At 42.7% G+C, this 24,686-nt stretch overlaps 1 protein-coding gene across 7 annotated transcripts in view; it reads right to left on the bottom strand.

Moving 5' to 3' along the window:
* The window catches only part of UMAD1 (UBAP1-MVB12-associated (UMA) domain containing 1), a 166,096-nt gene that overhangs the window by 79,270 nt on the left and 62,140 nt on the right, over positions 1-24,686 (bottom strand). For 4 of the 7 annotated variants that reach the window (XM_039523098.1, XM_039523099.1, XM_039523097.1 and 1 more), the window contains one exon: positions 4,217-4,302. In XM_039523098.1, the coding sequence (XP_039379032.1) occupies positions 4,217-4,302 (86 nt within the window). Of the gene's footprint in view, positions 1-363; positions 550-4,216; positions 4,303-14,271; positions 14,376-24,686 lie in introns of those variants that run through there. The other 3 variants (XM_039523096.1, XM_039523100.1, XM_039523101.1) reach the window with 2 other exon arrangements.

The following is a 24,686-nucleotide window of genomic DNA, read 5'->3' as shown; positions in this document are numbered from 1 at the left end:
GTTATTTAGGCACCCGCAACATGATGTTTCCATGTGACAAACACTCTGAACATCTCTATGCTTTAATATTTAGAAATAAAATAAAAGATTTACTCCCCCAGAAATTAAATCCAATATTTAATTTCGGAAACTTCTCTCCTCCTTCCTCTAAACATGTAAAACACTTTGAAATAATGCAAGATCGAAGGTATATTTTACATAAGTTATGAAGAGCTATGTTGTCAGCCATTGTTGTGAGAAAACTTCAGGAAGGTTTGTTTTCCTCACATCCCAGCCATAACTTACTTCTCCAGTAGAGACAACATTGTGCATCTATGTCAGAAACCCAGATGGAACAACACATATTAAGGGTGAAATTCATCTTTTTGCAGGGATCCCTCAAAACAGGGTTTAAGTGGAACTTAAGTAGTGCACAGGTCTTGGGCTGCCCTTCTTCACAGGGATGAATTTCATGATAAAGGTAACTTTCCCAACATCATGCTCAGACAATTTGCACGGTTCCGAGATCAGAATAGAGCCCAGCAATGATGTATAGAGTCCAATCCTTGTCTAGTAGAAATTATGTTAAAAGATAACAGACATTTAAAATACATATTGCATTTCTTTGTCAGCTGACACAGAGAATCCTAACCTGAGATGGGACCATTCTATTTGGTTTCATTCTGACCATTGATCGATTCAAGAGCCAGATTATGTTTTAGGAAAGTTTATAGACAACTCCTTCTTCCTCCAATGGCCAAACTAAATAAAAATGTACACTTAAAATACACAGATAAACTATATATGTCATAATAGATCATACAAGTAGCACCTGTAGCATAAAGGGAGATGAAGAACATTCCAATGAGAAAATTACAGAGAGAATAATCAAGCCAGGGGCAGATGTGACATTCAAGAAAAAAGATTCCATTGTTTTATTAGAGAGGGAGTAAGGATTCATTGAAATGGATCCTCATTAGATGGTTTAGTTTGGTTGATAAACCTCAAAGGACCACAGTTTTAAATGTATTTTTCCTTTAAGAACACACAAAAGATCAGTTATCAGAAATAATCAGTATATGAAGAAATTATAATTCAAAAAGTTATACTACATTTTCAACCCTGGTACTCATGTTTGTTTTCTTGCTTAATCTCTCTCCAGCTCTTTTCTAGAAGCCTTTGCTACCAGTTCACCAAATCAGTTTTTGGTTCCTCATTATTTTAAGCTAAACAACACTCACTAATGACGATGAATTAAAGATCATCATATCAGGCACATTTTTTAATCCAGATTTTTAAAAAACCTGCAGACCTTATTTAGTGTCACCCGCTATTAAATGAACAACACTAACATCATGCAAACCTCCAGGATACCAAGAAATTACTGAGACCAAGGCCTTCATGGTAATAAATGCCATAATGACACACAGAAAGCAGAAGGAGAAATAGTTTCAAGGCTAAATTAGATAGCTTTTCCTAAACATTTTACTAAACATTTTAAACAGAAAAAAAACCCCATTTCATTGTGGTACTGCATATAGTTAAAATTATGGGACTATGCAGAGTAGGTTCGCGTTTAGAAAAAAATCATTTATGAGGGGGGAAACTGAAGTGCTTGTGTGGGTACCATGTACAACATTTTTGGGGTGCAAATGCATTAACATGACATATGGATAAGTTCATCTTGTTTATCTGTAATTGTTTCTGTTTCAATGCCTAACTTGCTCGTTATAATTCATTACACCAACATATTTATAACTTGTACCATACCATTACCAGAGATCCATCTTTAAAACTTTCCTAAAAGGTTCCCTTTCCAAATCAATACTGGAGTGTATGCTGAACATACTATCACAGTCTTAGCTATGTCTCCATCTAATTACTAGTAGTAACGTTCTTTTCAAGCTGGAAAACAGGTAAGGGCTGACAATTTATGCCCAATCACAGAGGATATGAGTCTGTTACAGCTCTTCTCTATTTGTTCAGCTTAAACTGTAGATGCTCAGACTTTCAGTTCTGGGGGGCTCTGATTCAATTCTTAATGTTAGCTAAGATGACAACTGACATTTTCATATTCCACAGCTGACAAAGTTAGTGGGAAAGATCTTCTGATCACTTGTCTACATGTGGCAAAGACATCAAATTTGATTCCCCCCACCCCCAAAAAATTTTTTGTTAGATTTCTCCGCATTCTTCTTGTTCTTGACTATTGTTCTAGTTTCTCGTTTTTATTTTATTATTTTGGCTTATGTAAACCTTACTTGATCTTAAATATTTTGTTTAGTCTTCACTATTGTATAGATTAAATTTCCACTGCTACCAACAGACTAAGACAGAATTAAATTATTACATCATAATAGCTCTATTTCAATTCAAGTAAAAATCGTCAATACCTAATACCATGTATAATGTCTAATAGGTTTGAAATAAAAAACTGATCATACCAAGCTGTACTAGATTAGTCCTTCACTAATGCTGTCTGTTGTTGCTGTCACGTGTTCATACTGTGACTGGGTTCATAAAATACACAGTGCTCTTCGTCCATCTTCAAGTCAATACCATATAACCAGATGGGGCTGGAAAACAGCTACACTTGGACCATTCACTTATAATGCATCACGTCCTGGAGCATGCTTTGCTGTATATGTGGGTGCGAGTTTGTTTTGATTAAGTTCATTTTGAAAAACTCACATTCTATCATTGTGGCATTTAGGACAATGAAAACAGTATTTGCACCAAGGCCTATATATCGTGAAAGCTTTGTTAAACCTTTACTTGCACTATCATTTGTTGAGGATTTGTTGGTATTTGCATAAACTTTTAGATGCACTACTGATGCAAAGCATTCTTCTTTTCTTTCTCACTCAACACTATGCTTCTGGGTGACATCCCCGGCCAGTTTGGGCATCAGCTCTACCTAGCCTGCTTGCTGGTCCATTGAGGACCATCAGCTATACAACTGACCCACTGAGAGAAGACAGATGCACCTTATGACTCAGCAAGGCCTGGAGGGGCATGCCTATGGACAGAACTCTAAGGCTTTCAAGCCACGTGCTGGGCAGCTTGTATTTGAAACAAAGAAAGCACAGGCCACATGGCAAAAAACTATAAAAGGCAACTGCATCTTCTTCATTTTGTCTTCAATCCTGCTTCTTAACTCTGGAGGAACTTTGCTACAAACTGAAGCTCTGAACAAAGGAATGAATGACCCATCCAAGCTGTAGATGTGTTCTAGAGGGACTTTCAAGCCAGCAAACTCACCAGTACTGCTAGGAACCTGATATATGGACTTTGAAGTTTTTGTATGTGACTGTTTTACCATCTCTCTTCTTGTTCTTTCTTTTTTCTTTATAATAAACCTTTAGTTTTTGCCAGCCAATTCTTTAGTATCTATGTGGCATTTTGGATAAGATCCAAACCTATAGTGAGCTGGTAATGTGGCTGACCCTTTGGGGTCAGAAGAACATTTAGTATATGTGAGCAGAGTTTAAAATAACGTCTCACTGTACTGGACCTAGGTGCTGATTGGGAGCCAGAAACTGGAAGGCAACAGATTGGGGGGGCTGTGTGATTTCTTTTTTGCTTCTTGATAACCAGTGTGGGAGATCAGAAGCACAGTTGTGACTGCTTGGGGGGAGTTTAACTTCAGTGTTACCCACCAGTCTTGGGAGTATCTGCTCTCCCTTTCACAGCCTGCTCTGACCTTGGCTTTTCCAGCAAGGGCTAACCCAGGCACCTTGGTCACAGATAGTTCAGTGGTTTGAGTGCCTGCCTGAAACTTGGGAGACTCAGGTACAATTCCCTACTTTGGCAATTCATGTGTGACCATGATCAAGTCACTTTCTCTGTGCCTCAGTTCTCCATCTGTAAAATTGGAATTCTACTACTTTACAGCTCCTCTGTGAGGATACAAACATTACAGATTAAGCAGCATTCAGATGCTATGCTAATGCAGGCTATATAAGAATCTTAGATTGATAGAAAAAGGCTTGAATGCAACAGCGCTATTACAGTTGTGTTTCTCTACCATACTGACTTTTTTTTTTTTGGACTCTCAGCAGGACCTCAGTTTATTTAGTTTAAAAAATTAAATCACATCTATGCCCTTGTCTGCAAAGCCAGAGCAAAATCTACTACCTAATATCCTTAGAAATCTCTGGAATAGCAGCAGTTTATTCAATAATCTTCTACTAAGATATGTCACCAAAGACACTTAAGGAAATGTATTCTCTCTTACCTGAACAGGTTGACTGTATGTAGGTCCTGCCTCAGGAAATGAATTTTTATCTTTAGATGCTCTTCTCTGTTCATTAATTGTATCACCTATCAAAGCAAAAAGATAAATTTATTTTAGTGAAAGGTTTTCCATTTTCCACACAAACCAGTAAATTAATTTCCAGAGTACTACTTTGTAATTATATGATTCACTGTACAAGGGAGAATTAAGTCTATGTATAATATGTCATTTCCACATTTATATTTTCCAACTTGAAATCAAGGGAAAAAACCATACACTTGCATTTTGGAAAGCAGTCCACACACAGCTATAATTAGTGGTGGTCCATGAGACAACAGATTAAGATGAGACCCAAATTATGAAAAAATCTTAGAACCCTTGTTTTAGACTGTTCTGGGAATGTTCCAGCAGAGCCAGTCTGGAAAAAGAAAAAATGCTGTCAGTCTTTGAGAGGCAGCAGCAAAGTGGGGATCTGGAGCCTAAGAACATCACACACACAGTTAAAAAGCATGCACCAGCAAGTTGGTCTTCAAGATGTGGTGGATGCCACAGCTATAGCAGGCAAAATCATAGTAAAATTCTAAAGACCATGAACTTGAATTGATCTTGAGGAGCAAATAATGTAAGAGTGGCGAGGAGATAATTTGGAAAGGTGCAAAAATTATTTTAGTCAGATTATCCTGTATACTCCCAATTATCCAAATAGCATATGAACGTAAGAATGGCCATACTGGGTCAGACCGATGGTATATCTAGCCCAGTATCCTGTCTTTAAACAGTGGCCAGTGACAGATGCTTCTGAAGGAATGAACAGAATAGAGCAATTTATCAAGTGATCTATCCCCTGTAGTCAAGTTCCAGCTTCAAACAGTTAGAGATTTTGGGGACACCCAGAGCATGGGGTTGTATCCCTGACCATCTGAGCTAACCATTGATGGACCTATCCTAAATGAACTTATCTAATTCTTTTTTTTAACGCAATTGTACTTTTGGCCTTCACAACGAGTTCCACAGGTTGACTGTGTTTTGCGTGAAGAAATACTTCCTAATGTTTGTTTTAAACCTGCCGCCTATTAATTTCTTTGGGTGACTCCTGGTTCACGTGTTATACACTTCCTTATTCACTTTTTTCACACCATTCATGATTTTATTGTCTTCTATCATTTCCTCCATTAGTTGTCTCTTTTCCAAGTTGAAAAGTCCCAGTCTTATTAGTCTCTCCTCTTCTGGAAACTGTTCCATTCCCTTATTCATTTTTATTGCCCTTCTCTGTGCTGCTTCCAATTCTAATATATCTATTTTGAGATGGTACAACCAGAACTGCACACAGTATTTAAGGTGTGGGCACATCAGGGATTTATACAGTGGCATTATGATATTTTCTGTCCTAATATCTGTCCCTTTCCTAATGGTTCCTAACACTGTGTTAAATTTTTGGACTACCACTGCACATTGAGCAGATGTTTTCAGAGAACTATCCACAATGACTACAAGATCTGTTTCTTGAGTGGTAACAGCTAATTTAGAGTACATCATTTTGTATGTGTAGTTGGGATTATGTTTTCCAATGTGTATTACTTTGCATTTATAAACATTGAATTTCATCTGCCATTTTGTTGCCTAGTCACCCAGTTTGGTGAGATCCCTCTGTAACTCTTTGCATGTTGGCTAGTTTTTTGGGCTTGTTAGGGCTTTTAAAATAGCTTTTTTTTTTTTAAAATTGGCTCCCACCCCGACCCGCCCCCAGGACCAACCAATCAGAAAGCTTGAATGGTGATTAGCTCGCGGGGTGGTGGGATAGAGCTGGGCACAGGACTCTGGGGAGTGGGGCGGAGGAACCAGGCTGCGGGGAGCCAGGCTGAGAAGGGAAAAGAGCAGGAGAGGGGCAGAAGTAGACAGGGTTGGCTGCGGCGGGAGGGGCAGAGCCGGGCAGAGGACCGCTGGGAGGGCACGGCTGGGCAGGACTGGAGCCTGGCTCGGGGGGGCAGGAGAGGTGGGCAGGGACGGTGGGAAAGTGGCAGGGGGATGAGGATTAACTGGAACACAATTACACAGATCTGTTACCTAAAAATGGTGGCTCAGGTGTGGGAATCTCCCTCACATCCTATTCAGTGAAGACTGATACAGAGAATTCACTTAGCTTCTCTGCAATGGCCTTGTCTTCCCTGAGTACTCCTTTTGCACCTCGATTGTCCAGTGGCCCCACTAATTGTTTGGAAGGCTTCCTGCTTCTTCTTATGTACATTACTTTATTTTTATTTTTTTGCTACTAGATTGTATGTCTTTTGCTAATTGCTCTTCAAATTCTTTTTTTGCCAGAGTTTATGCTGCTTTATAGCTTCCTCAGTAGTATTTGACTTCCAATTTTTAAGGATATCTTTTTGTCTCTAACCACCTCTTTTACTCATTTTTGGTCCTCTTACTGGTGGGTTTTTTTTTTGTTTTTTTTAAATTTGGACTATATACATATATTTTGAACCTCTGTTGCGGCATTTTTAAAAAGTTGCCATGCAGTTTGCTGGTATTTCACTATTGTGACTGTTTCTTTTAATTTCTGTTTAACCAGTTTCCTCATTTCTGTGTAGTTCTCCTTTTGAAGTTAAATGCTATTGTGTGGGTTTCTTTGGTATCCCCTTCCACTCCCTATGGACGTTAAACTTGATTAGATTATGGGTGCTACTTATGGTTACTTCTTATTACTGCACAGAACCTTATTTTAACCAGTTGCTTCTCAACTGAATCACTCCCTGCTTCTTCCAGTACTTTAGGACTGCTCCTTGAACCAAAAGGTCAGGTCTCTCTAAAACTGCTCACTCTGAAGTTCCTATTACTAGAGTCAATAATTTCAGCCCAATGGGTAGAGAACTGAGGCACCTTATTATCTTGCCACCATATATGCAGTTTTTCCAGATACTGTAAGGTTAAATTATTCCTAAAGTGTTTACTGAGTTTTATTGTTATGCTGACCTTCTATCCCAACCCTTTAGAATAGGCAACTGAATTATCTGGGTGTGCACTCAAGGTTTGGTTTTGTTTTTTATATCTCATTCTCAAGAGTTTAGGAAAGTTATTTGCCTGTTGGATAATCACCAATATGGAAAAGCAATTTCTAAGACCCCCACTGATATACAGTCTAAGCATTTGTCTAACCTATGATCAATCTTATTGTCCTTATCACTTGAATGTCAGGGATCATTCCTCTAGAAGCATTCTCTGGTTCCTGGGGAGTAAGGACTGAAGGATCTGTTGTAGACATGTGTAAGGTTGTCATATGGACTTCCCCACACACCATTAAGTCTCATCAACTGGACCTTCTGTCTGTGCAGGATACCTCCTTTGGGCAAAAGACACTACAGGCAGCACTTTAAGGTAAGCCCTCTTCAATGGATACTGCTTCCTACACCTGTCAATTATCTCTAATTTTTTCCCTAGGGTTGGAGAGAGGGATACATGATGACTATTTCTCACTGGCAATTTAAAAAAAAATAGCTCTCCGGCATCCTCTTGATTTTTGACAAAGGGCGACACTGTTTTGCCCTCCCTACTCTCTGATTCTGCTTCACCTTTGTAACTGTTGTTCTTTGAGATGTGTTGCTCATATCCATTCCCATCAGGTGTGCGCGCGCCACATACACATTCGTCGGAAGATTTTTACCCTAGCAACACTCGGTGGGTCGGCTGGGCGCCCCCTGGAGTGGCGCCACTATGGCGCCGGATATATACCCCTGCCGACCCATCCGTCCCTCAGTTCCTTCTTGCCGGCTACTCCAACAGTGGGGAAGGAGAGCGGGTTTGGAATGGATCTGAGCAACACATCTTGAAGAACAACAGTTACAGAGGTGAGTAACCGTCTTTTCTTCTTCGAGTGCTTGCTCATATCGATTCCAATTAGGTGATTCCCAAGCCTTACCTAGGCGGTGGGGTCGGAGTGAGATGTTGCAGAACGCAAAACTGCTGAGCCAAAGGCTGCATCATCTCTGGACTGTTGGACCAGTGCATAATGTGAGGCAAAGGTGTGGACTGAGGACCAGGTAGCTGCGCGACATATCTCCTGGAAGGGTACGTGAGCCAGGAAGGCAGCAGAAGAAGCCTGAGCCCTGGTGAAATGTGCAGTGAGGTGGCTCGATGGAACATGGGCCAAGTCACAGGAGGTGCGGATGCACAACGTCACCCAAGATGAAATCCTCTGGGAGGAGACAGGTAGGCCCTTCGTTCGGTCTGCCAGTACGATGAAGAGTTGGGGCGTTTTATGAAAGGGCTTTGTCTGCTCGATATAAAATGCGAGCGCCCTATGGACGTCTAGGGAGTGCAATTGTTGCTCCCGTCGCGATGAGTGTGGCTTCGGAAAGAAGACCGGAAGGAAGATATCCTGGTTGATATGAAAGGCCGATACCACCTTAGGGAGGAAGGCTGGATATGGTCACAACTGCACCTTGTCCTTGTGAAACACAGTATACGGTGGGTCCACCGTGAGAGCCTGAAGCTCAGAGACTCGTCTGGCCGATGCAATGGCTACAAGGAAAACTGTCTTCCAGGACAGGTATAGCAGCGAGCAGGTTGCCAGTGGCTCGAATGGGGCAGTCATAAGTCTGGTTAGAACCAGGTTGAGGACCCAGGTTTGGGCGGGGCGGCGAACTTGGGGGTATAAGTGCTCCAAGCCCTTGAGGAACCTAGAAACCATAGCGTGCGAGAATACGGAGCGGCCACTCTCCCCTGGGTGGAAGGTAGAGATGGCTGCCAAGTGTACCCTCAATGACACCACCAGGCCCTGCTGTTTGAGAGACCAGAGGTAGTCCAAGATGGTAGGGATCGGGACCTCGGTGGGAGTAACACTGTGCGTTTCGCACCAGCAGGAGAAACGCTTCCACTTGGCCAGATATGTTAACCAAGTGGAAGGTTTCCTACCACTCAGGAGAACCTGTTGTACCGAGGCAGAGCAACGTAACTCGGATCGGTTTAGCCATGCAGCAGCCATGCTGTGAGGTGCAGGGATTGCAGGTCTGGGTGGTGAAGTCTGCTGTGATCCTGCATTATGAGGTCTGGGCAAAGAGGCAGGGGAATCGGGTTGGCTATCGACAGGTCTAGCAACATGGTGTACCAGTGCTGCCTGGGCCACGCTGGAGCGATCATGATCAGGTGCGCTTTGTCCTTGCAGAGTTTTAGCAGGACCCTGTGAACCAGCGGGAACGGTGGAAAAGCGTACAGCAGATGGCTCGTCCACGGCATCAGAAAAGCATCCAAGATCGAGCCCAGGGAGAGGCCTTGGAATGAGCAGAACGTCTGGCACTTCCTATTCTCGCAAGAAGCAAAGAGGTCTATGCGAGGAAAGCCCCACTGGCGGAAAACGGAATGGATAATGTCCAGACGAATCGACCACTCGTGAGATCCGCCTGAGTGTTCCGGACCCCTGGGAGAAAGGACGCTACCAGGTCTATTGATTGGGCTATGCAGAAGTCCCAGAGCTGGATAGCTTCCTGCAAAGAGGGGAGGACCGTGGTCCTCCCTGCTTGTTTATGTAATACATGGCCGTTGTGTTGTCTGTGAACACTGAGACACAACGGCCTTGTAGCTGCTGCTGAAACGCCTGGCACGCAAGGCGGACTGCTCTCAGCTCTCGGACATTGATGTGCAAGGCCAGCTCTTGAGCTGACCAAAGGCCCTGAGTGCGAAACTGACCAAGGTGAGCACCCCAGCTGAGAGATGAGGCATCCGTCGTGAGGGACACCGAGGGCTGAGGTGGATGGAACAGCATCCCTGCACACACCAGGGAGGGTGTCGACCACCAGTTGAGGGAGCCTAGGATGCTCGGGGGGGATCGAGACGATCATGTCTATGCTGTCTCTGCCCGGGTGGTACACCGAGGTGAGCCACGATTGGAGGGGATGGAGGCGAAGCCTGGCATGTTTGGTTACGAACGTGCAGGCAGCCATGTGACCCAGGAGACCTAGGCAAGTGCGAGCCGAAGTTGTCGGGAAGTTCTGTAGACCTTGTATAATTGTTACCATCGCCTGAAACCGAGGCTGAGGTAAGCAGGCTCTGGCAAGATTGGAGTCCAGGATGGCCCCAATGAATTCTATTCTCTGTGTGGGAATCAGAGAAATCCACTCTATATTGATCATCAGGCCTAGACGCAGGAATAGGTCCTTGACGATGCCCACATGACTGGTAACTTGGGCCTCGGAGGTCCCCCGAATGAGCCAATCGTCTAGATACGGAAAAACGAGTATCCGACGGCAGCGGAGGGAGGCGGCGACTACAGCCATGCACTTTGAATACTCTTAGGGCTGTAGAGAAGCCAAACAGAAGGACCGTAAACTGGAAATGATGACGGTTGGCCACAAACCGGAGGTACCTTCTGTGTGGAGGATAAATGGCGACGTGAAAATACGCGCCCTTCATACCGAGGGCGGCATACCAGTCTCCAGGATCCAAGGATGGGATGACGGTCCCCATGGATACCATGCGGAACTTCAGCTTTATCATGAACTTGTTGAGTTCCCGCAGGTCTAGGATAGGTCTGAGACCTCCCTTCGCCTTGGGGATTAGGAAATAGTGGGAGTAGAACCCCTTGTCCCTTTCGTCCTTTGGTACCTCCTCTATAGCTCCGATGGTGAGGAGCATCCACACCTCTTGCAAGAGGAATTGCTCGTGAGAGAGGTTCCTAAAGAGGGACGAGGATGGAGGGTGGGAGGTGGGGGACAAAATAAACTGGAGGCGGTACCCAAGTTCCACCGTGCTAGGACCCAACGATCTGAGGTTAGATGGGACCACGCAGGGAGGAAAAAGGAGAGGCGGTTGTAAAAGGGAGGGAACGGACCCTGGGTAATAACTGGTACGCCGTCCTCGGGCGTGACTTCAAAAGTTAGGCTTTGGTCCTATTGGTGGTTTAGAGGGACCCTGATTTTGGCCCCCTTGGGGTCCTGACTGACGCCTACGACTGCCTCGGCCACGCCTTCTGCCAAAGTCCTGTCTTTGTCTAGGCACAGGGTAAGGGCGGTGAGGCTGGGGACAGAAAGGCTGGCGCTGAGTCACCGGCGTGTGCATGCCGAGAGAGCGCATAGTGACGCTGCTGTCCTTTAGGCTTTGCAGCCTAGGGTCAGTTTTTTTCGGAGAACAGGCCTTTGCCATCGAAGGGCAAGTCCTGTATAGTATGCTGCAGCTCCGGGGGAAGGCTCGACACCTGGAGCCATGAAATGCGCCTCATGGCAACACCCGAGGCCAGAGTCCTGGCAGCGGAGTCAGCTGCATCCAACGAGGCCTGGAGGGAAGTTCTCGTCACTTTCTTCCCTTCTTCCAGGAGGGCAGCAAACTCTTGACGGGAGTCCTGAGGAACCAACTCCGTAAATTTGCCCACCACCACCCAGGTATTGTAATTGTAGCAGCTAAGCAGGGCTTGCTGGTTTGCTACGCGGAGTTGCAGGGCCCCTGCCGAGTACACCTTACGGCCCAGTAAGTCCATTTGCCTAGGCTATGGCTACACTTAAACTTCAAAGCGCTGCCGTGGCAGCGCTGCCACGGCAGCGCTTTGAAGCACTAAGTGTAGTCAAAGTGCCAGCGCTGGGAGAAAACTCTCCCAGCGCTGTCTGTACTCCACCTCCCTGTGGGGAATAACGGACAGCGCTGCGAGCGCGGCTCCCAGCGCTGGGGCTTTGACTACACTGGCGCTTTGTAGCGCCGCAATTTGCAGCGCTGCAGAGGGTATGTTTTCACACCCTGCTGCAGCGCTGCAAATTTGTAAGTGTAGCCAAGCCCCTAGCCTCCTTCGATTTAGGAGCTGGTGCCTGCTGGCCATGGCGTTCCCTCTCATTGACGGAGTGGATGACAAGGGAGCAGGGGGAGGATGTACATATAGGTACTCGTACCCCCTGGAGGGTACCATGTACTTGCACTCGACTCCCCTGGCCGCGGGCGGGATAGTGGCTGGAGATTGCCAGATGGTATCCGCATTGGCCTGGATCGTCCGAATGAACGGTTGGGCCACTCTAGTGGGGGCGTCAGCCGACAGAATGTCTACGACCAGATCCTCTACCTCCGAGAATTCCTCCACTTGGAGGTTCATATTGAGTGCCACCCGTCTCAGAAGGTCCTGATGGGCCCTCAAGGTCGATTGGAGGAGGGCCTGAGGAGGATGTTCCTGCCACCGCCTCATCTGGGGAGGAGGAAGAAGAAAGGCCAGGGACAAGCGGGTCCTGTGTGGGCTCGTGCTCCTGGACGACCTCCTGTTCCGGTGGGATCTGGGATTCCAGTGGCTGAACCGGGGCTTCTTCCATACCGGTCGGAGGGGGACAGCTAACTGTCGCCTGTGGCACCCAGTGATCTGACAGAACAGAGCGAGATGGGATCACAGGTACGCCTTTGGCCTGGTGGTACGCCCAAGGTGTCCAGAATGACCACTGATGGGGGCCAGCGTCCTGGGGCTCCTGGAAGACTCTGGTGGGCACATCCGAATCACAGTCCTGTGTGTATGAACTGTCCGCGCGGGGACAACACTGATGCATGTCTGGATGGCCATGGAGGAACTGAAAAGCCCTGGGCAGAGTCTCCCTCTCTAGCTGACGTCGCTCGACGCTGCACCGGGGATCGGTACCGGGAGGCATACCGGTACCAGGAGCGAGAACGGGACCTGCGACCGGAGCGGTGCCGGGAGGTCGACCGAGATCTCGAGGCTCGACGTCGGGAGTGGCTACGTAAGTCATGGTGCCTGAAGCGGTGCCAGGAGCTGGAGCGGTGCCGAGTGTACTGGGCCGGCGAACGGGATGCTGACTGGTGCCGCGAGTATGACCGGTATCGAAATGGAGAACGGTGCCGGGACTGCGAGCGGCGTCGGGACCTGGATCGGCGACAGGACCGAGAATGTCTGCGGGACCGCGATCGTGAATGGTGCCGCTCTGCGGTGCTGACGGAGGGTGGTCTGATCAAGGCAGGCTTGCCGATCGACTATATAACCCGCACCGGCGGTGCCGGGGGTTGAGGCAACACAGACGCTGTCATTGCAGTCAACTCCCTCGCCATGGAAAATGTCTCCGGCGTGGAGGGAATAGTGAGCTCAACCACGGCTCGCACCGGGGAGCTTTCAGGCACCGGACTCGACGGCTCTTGCGTGGCCGGAATCGACTATGCCGATATTGTCGGTGCCACGGCAGGTATCGGGGCTGGGCGGTCCAACTTAGTATAGCGCTCGGGCTGCGGAGCAGGCGGCTCGGACGCAGCAGGAGTCTTGTGCCTCTTCACCCTCGGGGAGAGGGATCGGTGCCGAGCGGACGTCGGTGCCGGTGACGGCCGGTGCCGAGAGGCCTTGGCGGTACCGGCGCGATCCGGTGCTGAGGGAGCGCTTCTTGAAGACTGTCCAGCGCTCGGTGCCGAGGGCGGAGGAGTAAGAGCTTCCTCCATCAGGAGCTGCTTGAGACGAAAGTCCCGCTCCTTTTTTGTTCTCGGCTTAAAGGCCTTACAAATGCGGCACTTATCTGTTAGGTGAGATTCCCCGAGGCACTTAAGACAGGAGTCGTGGGGATCGCTTGTTGGCATCGGCTTGTGGCAGGCCGAGCACGGTTTGAAACCCGGTGAACCGGGCATAGGCCCCGGCACCGGGTGCGGGGAAGGGGATAATCCCCGAACCCCTCTGAACTATATACACTAACTATACTACAAATGAATAAAGTTAACTACAACTATATAAATCTGAACTATATACACAAGAATTAACGAGAGAACTACAAGTAGCTAGGGAAGTGGAGGTCAGCTAAGCCGCGCTCCACTGTTCCAACGACCAACACGGGCGGTAAGAAGGAACTGAGGGGCGGATGGGTTGGCAGGGGTATATATCCGACGCCATAGCGGCGCCACTCCAGGGGGCGCCCAGCCAACCCACCGAGTGTTGCTAGGGTAAAAATCTTCCGACGAACGTGCATGCAGCGCGCGCACACCTAATTGGAATCGATATGAGCAAGCACTCAAAGAAGAACTACATTTTTGTACATTATAACCAGCTGAGACATCATGGGCTTTGCCAACTCTGCACTAACTGAATTTAATCCTAATGCAGTAGAAAAACTTACTGTGCACATCTTTTGGATCTCTCTCCCCATCTGTGCAAATTGCTGTCTCCCCATATATACGATGAGTAATTCTCAAAAATTTCATTTTAAAGTTCAACCTAAAACTGTATCCAAAGGACAATGACATACACATGGAAAGGCTCTCAAAGACTCACTGACATAATATTTATGGATAGTAATATTTGTAAACAAATATACAGTTCAGTTTGTGACTATGAACTCTGAAAGTGGGAATTCTGAGGCTCATAATCATGATGTTCTTATCCAAAATTACATCACTACAGTACAGACTGTCATATGGATGGGATGGTACTTTCCTAGTACCATCTGATCGGATCAGAATTGTTGAACCATCCAAGATCAGAATTCTTGGTTTCTATCCTTGGTTCTGTTATGAGTCACGGTGTTACCTAGACCAATCATTTAACCTCTCTCTGCTATTTTCTGTAAATGTTCATAAAAATGAGTTACCTATCAAACAGCAATGTTCTAAAATATGTTTATGCACTATTTTAAAATTTTCATATGAAAGAAGCTACATAAGTGTGAATTATTATAAAGTTAGACATAAAGTACAATGCATTTTAAAAACACTTTCCTTGCCTGTACTACAAATTATGAAGTGCTTAGCTTGTTCATGGATTAGACAGCATCAAAGAAGCAGGAAAATAGGAAGATACATAGTAAAGAGAAAGAAAAAAACCACAAAAAGGAACCGCAAGGAGTTTAAAGGAAAGACAAACTAAGAGAGGAAGACAGACTGACAGACAACTAGACAAGAAAACCTGAAGTAGCAGTTCTCAACCTTTTCCAAATCAGGTCCTCCCTGGGGCCCTTCTTTTAGCAATATGGGAAGAAAAAGGACAGTAGCAATCACCTAACACCTGTCTGTGGTTCCCCAGGTTAACCCATGTTCTGGAAAAAAAAAAAAAAAGAGAAGAACAAAATGGAGTAATGTGAATGTTGTAAACATTGTATTAAATATGGGAAAGAACATGGACTAATGAAACTGAGGGGATACAACTTTGCTAAAATCAGCTAACTATTTAGACACCCTCGGCAGGTCTTTTTTAAAGCGCTCACTGACCACTTGTACATTCATCCGAACAACAAGCTGGGGCGGCTCTGCACCACCACAAGGAGATACTTGCACAGAGCCTCATTTGATTTAGTATTAATAGATTAAAAATTACCTACCATACTTGCATGTAGTTGCTTAATTTTAAAATATCTAAAGGAAAAAGTTAACATAATGATACCTGGAAGTAGGAGAAGAATATACAATAGCATAATTCGATCAAACTAAGGGATGAGAATGAATCTTCTTAATTGTATAAAAACTCTCTCTCCACAGTTATCAACCATAATTTGAAAATAACTCTCCTACCCTACAGCTACCTCTCCATACATGTGCCACAAAAAAAAAACACACACACAAAAAACCACACAGTAGCTTTAGAAAAAGCAATTTAAAAACTGATACACTATAGCCTGTAAACCAGGTCTATTGTCTACATTTCCCAGGCAAGAATTACTAATACTTGTAGATCAAGAGATTGTGCCCCTCCCTACCTATTACTTAATACAATCTCTCTCGAAATTGCAGCCTCTTTCAAAATCATAGGATTGCAGCAATGAATCCAGAGATCTAAGATTCTAATGGAAGGTTTATGTTGCACCCATTGCAGTATTTGCATTCCATCACAACTTTGTGGGAAGATCAATGTTACTCTTAGGTTTATAACCCTAAGGAAAAGCAGATTCTTTTCCTCTAACATAATATTGCACAATAATCTACTTCTTCCACCAATAATAATCGCCTGAAAACTCCTGTATGTCCTAAACAGTATACAGTAACATGAAACCATTACATTATGACAACATATGAAAAAAGGAATTCCGAACCGAAGACAATTTTACTAGACAGAGGGCATAACCTTTCCGCAGTACCAAAAATATATATATTTCAACAGCTAACACACTAGTCTTGGTCTTCACAATAAAATTAACAGTAGAAATACGCTTACTAACTTTAATGACCTGATGTACTTTAATTTGTGTGAAAAACTGGCTATTTTTCCCTATTTTCATCAACAAAATTAAACGTGTGTGTCTAATCTGTCCTCAGAAACAGTGAAAACAACATCCAAAACCAACAGAATAGCTAATCTCTGGATCAGACTTCTTTACTGTGTAACCAGCTCCATACAACAAAAGATTAAGTGCTACATTTTTTAAAGAGCAAATAGGTCAATAATGTGGATTAACTGGGATTAGTGTTATTTTCAGATTACTTTTGTGCTTTAAAATGGTTTAATATTTCTAGGAACTTCACTTTAAGGCCAGTTTTGTAAAAGAGACTCTGAACTAGGGAACTCCTGATTTACTTTTATCCTCTAATATAAATTTATTTCCATATTGTTTATCAATTTAATTTTATAATCTAAGAGTTTTTAAAATTTTTTAGTAAAATTAGTTATGAAAACCTTTATCACTTTAATACATAAAAAACTTGCTAACAACCGTTGATTCATTCTTTTTATTTTCTTGTTATACTTGGAAATATAACAGTACAACTTCCTTAAGAAAAAAACTCTGACCTTTAAAATACTGGGATTTTACACAAATCTGCTGACCATTTTAATGGAAATCATACAAAGATAAAAACAAACAGATACTTTGTAACAGAATCAAGGAAAATTTATTATAATTTCTCTGTAACTAGATAATTACCATAGACAAGTTATAATTTAGGCAGAAAAATCGAGGTGAATGATCACAATCTTCCACTTACAAGGCTAGTACACTAAAAAGCCATGAAATACAGGCATCTTTTCAGCTGTCTCTTCCAGGTAAATGTGAAACAAAAACACCACAAAATATGAGCTGCATTTATTTCATAGCTTTAGCAACAGAGTTCATACAACAAAACAAATGCATTTATGGATTGTTTGGATATTGCATAAACAGATATAGCAAAGTTACTACCACCAAAAGCTTGTATCATTTGTGGACAAAATGGAAAACTACCATAACCGCAAATCATCGAACACTTATATTACAGTGAAGTATAATGACCACAAAGAGCCTAACCAGAGTCCGTTGGAAATTTTCTGATGGAATGCTTTCAGTTGGAAAATGCCAATTCATCAAAATCAAAACATGGCTGGAATGTGCTGATTTCAATTAAACTTACGGTGGAAACCTGCCTAATTTCCTGCCAGTTCACCTATCCCACCTCCCCAGACTGACAAGGCTTCCAAGCTCCTGGCTCCTCAGCAGCGTGCTTTGCTGGAAAGCCTGAGCATCCAGGCTCCACTCTTTGGACGCATGGGATCCTCCTAATTTCCTGGCTCCCAGTCTGTTTGGCAGAATGCCTGGCAGGCTATTGGAGAGTCCAAGTTCCTTTACAACAGTGGCTCTCAAATTTTTTTTTACTGGTGACCCCTTCCACATAGCAAGCCTCTGAGTGTGACCCCACTTATAAATTAAAAACACTTTTTATATATTTAAACACCATTATAAATGCTGGAGGCAAAGCGGGGTTTCGGATGAAGGTTGACAGCTCGCAACCCCCCATGTAATAACTTTGCGACCCCCTGAGGGGTCCCCAATCCCCAGTTTGAGAACTCCTGCACTATACACCACCTGGCAGGCTGCAACTGAGTGGAAGCTCCCAGGGCTCTCAGACTCCTGGCTGCTTCATAGCCCATCTGACGAGCTAGCAGGGAGACAGGGCTCCCGGGCTCCATGGCTCTTCAGCAGACTGGGGCTACCAGGGCTTCTAGTTCACCAGAGTCTGCAGCTCCTTAGCAGCCCAAGCAAAGGCTCCCATACTCCCTGACAACCTGCCTGTGGGAAACCACTGGGCATGCTCCTGGCTCCCAGGCTCTGCTCCTCCACTCTCCAGACTGCTCTGCAGCTGGCAGGATGCTATGGAGCTCTGGCTCCCAGATTCCAGGGGCTGCTTTGCAGACTGGCTGACCAGCTTCATAGGCTCCCAGGCTGGCCAGTTCCCTGGCAGCTCATCTGGTGAAATGCCAGTTAGCCAGGGCTCCCTGAGCAGCCCAAGGAGGAAGCCAAAATATTTCTATTTTGCTTCTCCCAAAAGGTAGTAGGTCCTGTTTAAAAAAAAACAAAAAAAACTTCCATCACAATTTGATACAAATATTTTTTCTTCAAAATATGAATGAGCCTTTTCACACAACAGAAAGATTGTTTCCCTGTCATCTCTAAACCTGATCTCTGGAAGAAAGTCTTTTTCTATATATTTAAATTAGGCCTGATCTTATTTGCAATAATTTCAAGGTTTGATTTTAAACCAGTTCAACTAAATCTACACAACATTGTATGTATATGGACAGTCTTAAAGTCCACTTAAACTTGGTTAATACTGATTTAATCTGTGTTAGTAAATTACAAGTAAACTAAACAGGACACTACCAGTTTTTAAACTAATTTATGTTTAACCATGCAGGCATTTACACTCATTTAATGAAAATTTTTTAAAGAAAATTCTACCACCATAACATTCAACAATTTATTTCCCTACACTCTAAAAAAAGTGAAACATTAGGTGGTTTCATAGTTTAGAACCATGAAATATGCTACTGGTTTGCATATGACATTATTATATAGTAAATCAGAGGATCTTATAGTATACATCACATCTCATGCCATACGTCTTAATACTGTGGATCTGTAATTTGTAACCAAAACTGATGTTGACAGACAATTAACTTGCATGCAACTGAAGGAGAGAGGAAATGCATGATATGAATTAAAGTATTTCACTGCTTCAAATGAGTGCCCTGGAAGAAACATTCAGACCATCATCTATTTGGTGGTATTTAACTTTTAATAGAAATGCAGGGGAGGTTTGGATTTTCCAGTTCATTCCTCAAATGCAAGGAACAACTGATCAGCTTTAAATTTTGGTCGTTCATTTGGGTGCAAACTAGTATTTTTCTCCTTGCCATGTCTTGTGGAATACTTAACATTGTTCACTTCATTCTCTGAGTCATTAATAGCATTGAAACTACAGAGATGGTAGTACTGGGAATTCAGACTGTGATGAATTTTAGTAAATTCAAATCACGTAGATTGTTTATTTTTCCCCCCTCTCAACGATATCTTCGGTCCTATAAATGTGTCAGAAGATCGAACACACTAAACCCCTGATTACAGTTCTTCAACCATAAACCCTTGCTTGTGATTTTTCTCTTCATTTTCTCTGCAAGACGTTTTAGGACGATACCATAAACACATTGCTTGACAGTTATTTTAAAACATCATCATCTTTTATTACTAACATTCTAAACAAAACAAGTTTAACAAACTCTTTGTAGTTTATTTTGTATGTGGCTAGACAGCCATTGTTTTAACCCAAGGGTAGGCAACCTATGGCACACATGCCAAAGGCGACACACGAGCTGATTTTCAGTGACACTGCCCGGGTCCTGGCCACCGGTCAGGGGGGGCTCTGCATTTTAACTTAATTTTAAATGAAGCTTCTTAAACATTTTAAAAACCTTATTTACTTTACATACAACAATAGTTTAGTTATATATTATAGACTTAGAGAAAGAGATCTTATAAAAACGTTAAAATGTATTACTGGCATGTGAAACCTTAAATCAGAGCGAATAAATGAAGACTTGGCACACCACTTCTGAAAGGTTGCCGACCCCTGTTTTAATCACACCTATCATGTTACATAATGAAAATATAATAGAATCTGCACTACAATGATATTTTTTATATTATTCATCAGTCTATTTAAACAATTAAAGCTGCACTAACAAATGAAACAGCTAACTTTGGAGAAGTGCTCCTGGCCAATTTGTACAAAATGAGATTAAACAGTTGCAATTCTGTTTTACTGTTCACATTACCCAATACAGCAGTGATCTTTTACTTTTCTTTGTTAACAGAAAAGTTTCTAAGTTTCTCAAATCTCAACCCAAAACTGAAGATTCCATTACTCCATAAAGCTTTTGAATTCTCATATTCTTAGTCATCCTCCTAAGCATATTTGGTAATATTGAGAAACTGCAATACACCTAGTCAAACCCACAACCACCACCACACTGAGGCAGATCTAAACACTAAAAGGGTTAACTATTTGCACTTTAAGAAAGAACATTAATTCTGAAAAATTTGTTTCAGGACTTCCAGAAGCCTACATAAGCAAAGTGTTCCTCTTGGTCAAAGCAATCAGTTTACCTAGGAGTACCATTTCGTTTGGGTCTGAGTGCAGATGACAACTGAAGGAAGAAAGAAAGACAGATAGAAAGACAGAAAGAAAGAAAGAAAAGGGAGATGACGAACCTTCAGTGTGAAGAGGAGCACCATAAGGTACCTACACAGATAGAAATGGATGCACTCAAATGAGTATCTGTAGAGTGGGCACCTTTTACAAGTAAGACTAGAAGGAGAAAGCATGGCCATACACATCTCCCTTCCTTTGTTCTGAACTTAGTATCTAGCTAGACAAAGGATGGTCAAAATAGGCCAAAAACTGCCATCCAGTCATGTCTCTGTAGAGCAAGCTAAGTTGGGCATCGTGGCCACAGCTGAAAGGTGTGTTCACGATTTGCTGTTTTTCAAAGATCTGTAACCTTGTGGTTAAGAAATTCCATTGCTAAGCTTGGGTTCCTAGTTGTCCCCAAAGGGTTTACCAGAGAGATCCCACTGCTAGCTAGACTCTGGGGAAATTATCTAAGCAACTGAGGGATTGGAAGGGGTATGGTACTAGTTCCAGAGTGTAAAACAATGGGAATCCCACTGCCCAAGAAGGATGTCAGGCAGGGGATCTGCACTTGGGAGCGTGCCTGAGAGATCCAGAGCTAGGAACAGTAACCAGTCATTACCCAAACCCAGGTGGGCTTAGAAGTACATGGGATCCAGCTGTTAATGGACACACAATGGACAGGTATCCATCCATCCAAAGATGGTGACTGGACCAGGTTATGAAAACTGTATATATGGCTTACTGCGTCTTGGGAAACAGAGAAGACAGGAGAGATCTAAGGGCATAGAAGGACTTGTTTGGGGTACTCTGCATCTGTCAGGCAGAAGACCTGCAGGGAATAGGAGCTGGCTAGGGAGACACCTCAGGTGGGAAAAGTTGTGAAGCTGTGGAAGAAGGGCTAAGACAAGACCCTGTGAGATTGTTTTAGATTGCTTTGGTTTGGTTTGATTTTTTGTTTCTAAATTAATAAAGAATACCCTGAGAAAAGGAAATGGAATTGTGCAATTGCTTGGAGCATGATTTCACCTTTCCTGCCGGTAGATCAGCCCATTGGCCTATAGTCTTAGTCATAACCAATTGTGTACTGAAAGCATAAACCACAGATTAGGGTCTCTGCTTACACTGTCCCAGAATCATGAGTTAAAAGCTCAAGAAAGACTAAAATATCAGAAATACCTACCATCATGTCGATACCTGGTCACTGATCTTCTGTGGCGTCACTTTCCCATGCCTTTTGTGTTACAAATATGAGGGGTCTCAACTCCTAATTGGTGTATTATTTAAGCTCTTCAGATGCCTAGCTACAGGCAGTGTTCTTTCATCTTTTAGGCATAATACATGGCCCTCAGAAGAGCACATCTAACGTAGTGAGCCATAGAACAGAATACAGAGGACAACCTGGCATACCCCCAACTGACATCTGCCATGTGTGATCAGTTTGAAATTATAACGCAGCACTACCAATCCTCCCAATTAGGGAACAGAATTTCTCTCTCATCTCAACCCACGTGATTTAGATACATCTTACTTATTTTACTCTGTGATCAGGCTGTTCTAAGTCTAAGCCAGCCCTGGCAACCCCTTTAAAATGGGGTTGTGACCCACTTTGGGGTCCCGACCCACAGTTTGAGAACTGCTGTTCTAACCTGTAGAGATCAACAGTGGACTCAGCAAATCTGTCATGCATATAAAAATTGCAGAGTTCAGCATGAGGCATACAGCTCCAAGTTCAGAATAGGTATTCACTTTGACCACAAAATATTTAAAAAAACCAAGAAAACCCTTTTAAAAATGTCCAGATAGCACTTTCTGGATTGTGATTTGTGATGCGAATCAAGGTATTTCTATTCTTAGCTCAGACAAACATTGCTGCTTAGAAAAAATATACTATTCTCTTCTAAAAACAAACTATCAGTCTGAGGCTTCACATTTTACTAGATGGAATATTTCTCCACATTGTTTACTTACACATGTAGCATTAATTTTTATTAACTCGCATAGGCACATATAATTTAAGTTACTACTGCTTTCAATGGCTCTGGGAAGCACGATATACTCATATTTATAAGATAAAACATGCAAGTGCTAGTATAAAAGTTCAGTGTACATCTTTCCCTTAAGACAAATGATGTATACCAAGTGATTTTAAAAAAAAGAAAAAAAAGAAAAACAGACTTCCAATATTCTTGTAATTACATATTTTGAGGAAATTGAAACATGTTAATCAATTTCCCAAAATACTGGATCATCAAAAACATTTGTAATAAACTGCTGTCCTGAAAAAGTGTTCAAGTTAAACAGACCTCTATAAAAATTATTTTTACTGTCACAGCATAACATTTGTGACAACAGCAAATGCTCACTAGTAAGCTAAATTTATAAGCTTTTCACGTTACATCTAATTATTTTAACAATTCATTTATGTAGTTTTAGTGAATATTCTGCTTTTCAGAAGTAAATTTATTTTAAAGTATTTAAATTTTCTTTCACATACTCTCTCAATTATACTACAGCTGTCTTGCATGGCCCAACTGACCACTTCCATCATGAAAACAAACTGTACCACAAAATCTGAACTTCTTGATTAAAGAGCAAATGTTTTTGTGAGCCGAGCTAAAACCAGTGCAGCTGCTCCATTTCACTAAGCAAGCACCTCTTCTCCATTCAGCTGTGAAGAATGGCACTGACTGTAAATTGTTCTCCCTGATAGGTTCCACAATAAAAACAAACCACAATACTTTCAATTTTTCAAAGCCATTTTTTTAAAATGTCTGCAGTATACTGGAAACAAGTGTTTTCTTTTGATTCACAGCCTTTGATTTCTACATAAACGTTCCTGTATGCATGCAAAAACAGGTCCCTGCAGGATACTCATAGTGACCGTTTATATTAACTTACCAGATGTACTAGACAGAAACTATACTGGCTAATTTAAAACAGGCTACTATTTAGCAGCTTAAATAGTCTTTGACTAACTGAAAAGTATGATTGTGTTGCTTATAGGATAACTCATGAAAATGTTACTATTATGTCACAATTTTTTTTCCCAATTTCTCAATGATTCAGGGTTTTGTCCCAAGCATAAGCTCCAATTCTGTAGAGACTTACACACATGCTTAACGTCACACATTGTAGAGCAGTCCCACTGAAGTCAATGTGCGGATATGTTTAAATCTTTGCAAGACTGGAGCCATATTTAGTAAAATCTGGAATGAATTACTTTTGTATGTATTTTACTTCATATAAAAATAATTTCATTATGACCTGTGGCAGCACTGATGTGCAGATGGATTTACTAATAAGTCATCAACAGTAGAACAGAAAGGCATGAAATATGGTGTTTCATAAAAAAAGTCACAATCTACTTGAAAAGTGTTTTCTTAAAACTGATTTCTGCCATTTTAGAGGAATAATGGTTCTCATAGTGGATCTTCATTATCCTATTACCACCTTCTTGTGGAGCAAGGCAATGTATCAGGAAATCCTTCACAGCTGGATTCATTTCTATATTCTAAGAACAGTATGAATGGCTATAATAAAATTACAACTAAATGTGTAATCAGAGAAAAAAATAAATAAAAAGGGTAGTGATCAGAAATATTTTTATGTAGCAGAAACACTTTTCATTTTAACATAATGGAAAGGTTTTTTTTTCCTTCTGTAAGCTAATATCAACTATAACCCAAAATGTAGAGCCTAGTCCTGCAAGCCACTGAATGCCTTCATCTCCCACGGAAGTCTGAGAAAGTGTTAAGTTCCTTGCAGGATGATGCCCATTAAAAGTAATTATTTTCTCAGTATGCAAATAATTAATTTCTCCCCTTCATCTACTATAATAGTGACATTTGAGATGGATGATGAATACCAGGTTGCTTACACACTGCCTTGGAACATTATGTTTTTAGTATTAGACCCTTTTTTCCACTTGACTCCCAAAGTTAGTCTTTTTTCCCCCATTCCTGACTACCATGTTTTAAGTTTTGAACTACCATAATGCTTTAAACAGTCTAAAAGTAAATTCTGCAGGAACTGAAAGAACAGTACTTAGTTTGCTCAGCAAAGTGTTTGAGACAGATAATATGTCAAGAAGCAAGCTGTAATTCTATGTACAATGTGAAGTCCATTTTGAAACCAATGCTTTTCATTTAAATTAACATTTCCA

This window comes from Mauremys reevesii, linkage group 2, assembly GCF_016161935.1.
Source record: "Mauremys reevesii isolate NIE-2019 linkage group 2, ASM1616193v1, whole genome shotgun sequence".
Taxonomy (NCBI): Eukaryota; Metazoa; Chordata; order Testudines; family Geoemydidae; genus Mauremys; species Mauremys reevesii.
This window is presented reverse-complemented; position numbering and strand designations above follow the sequence as displayed.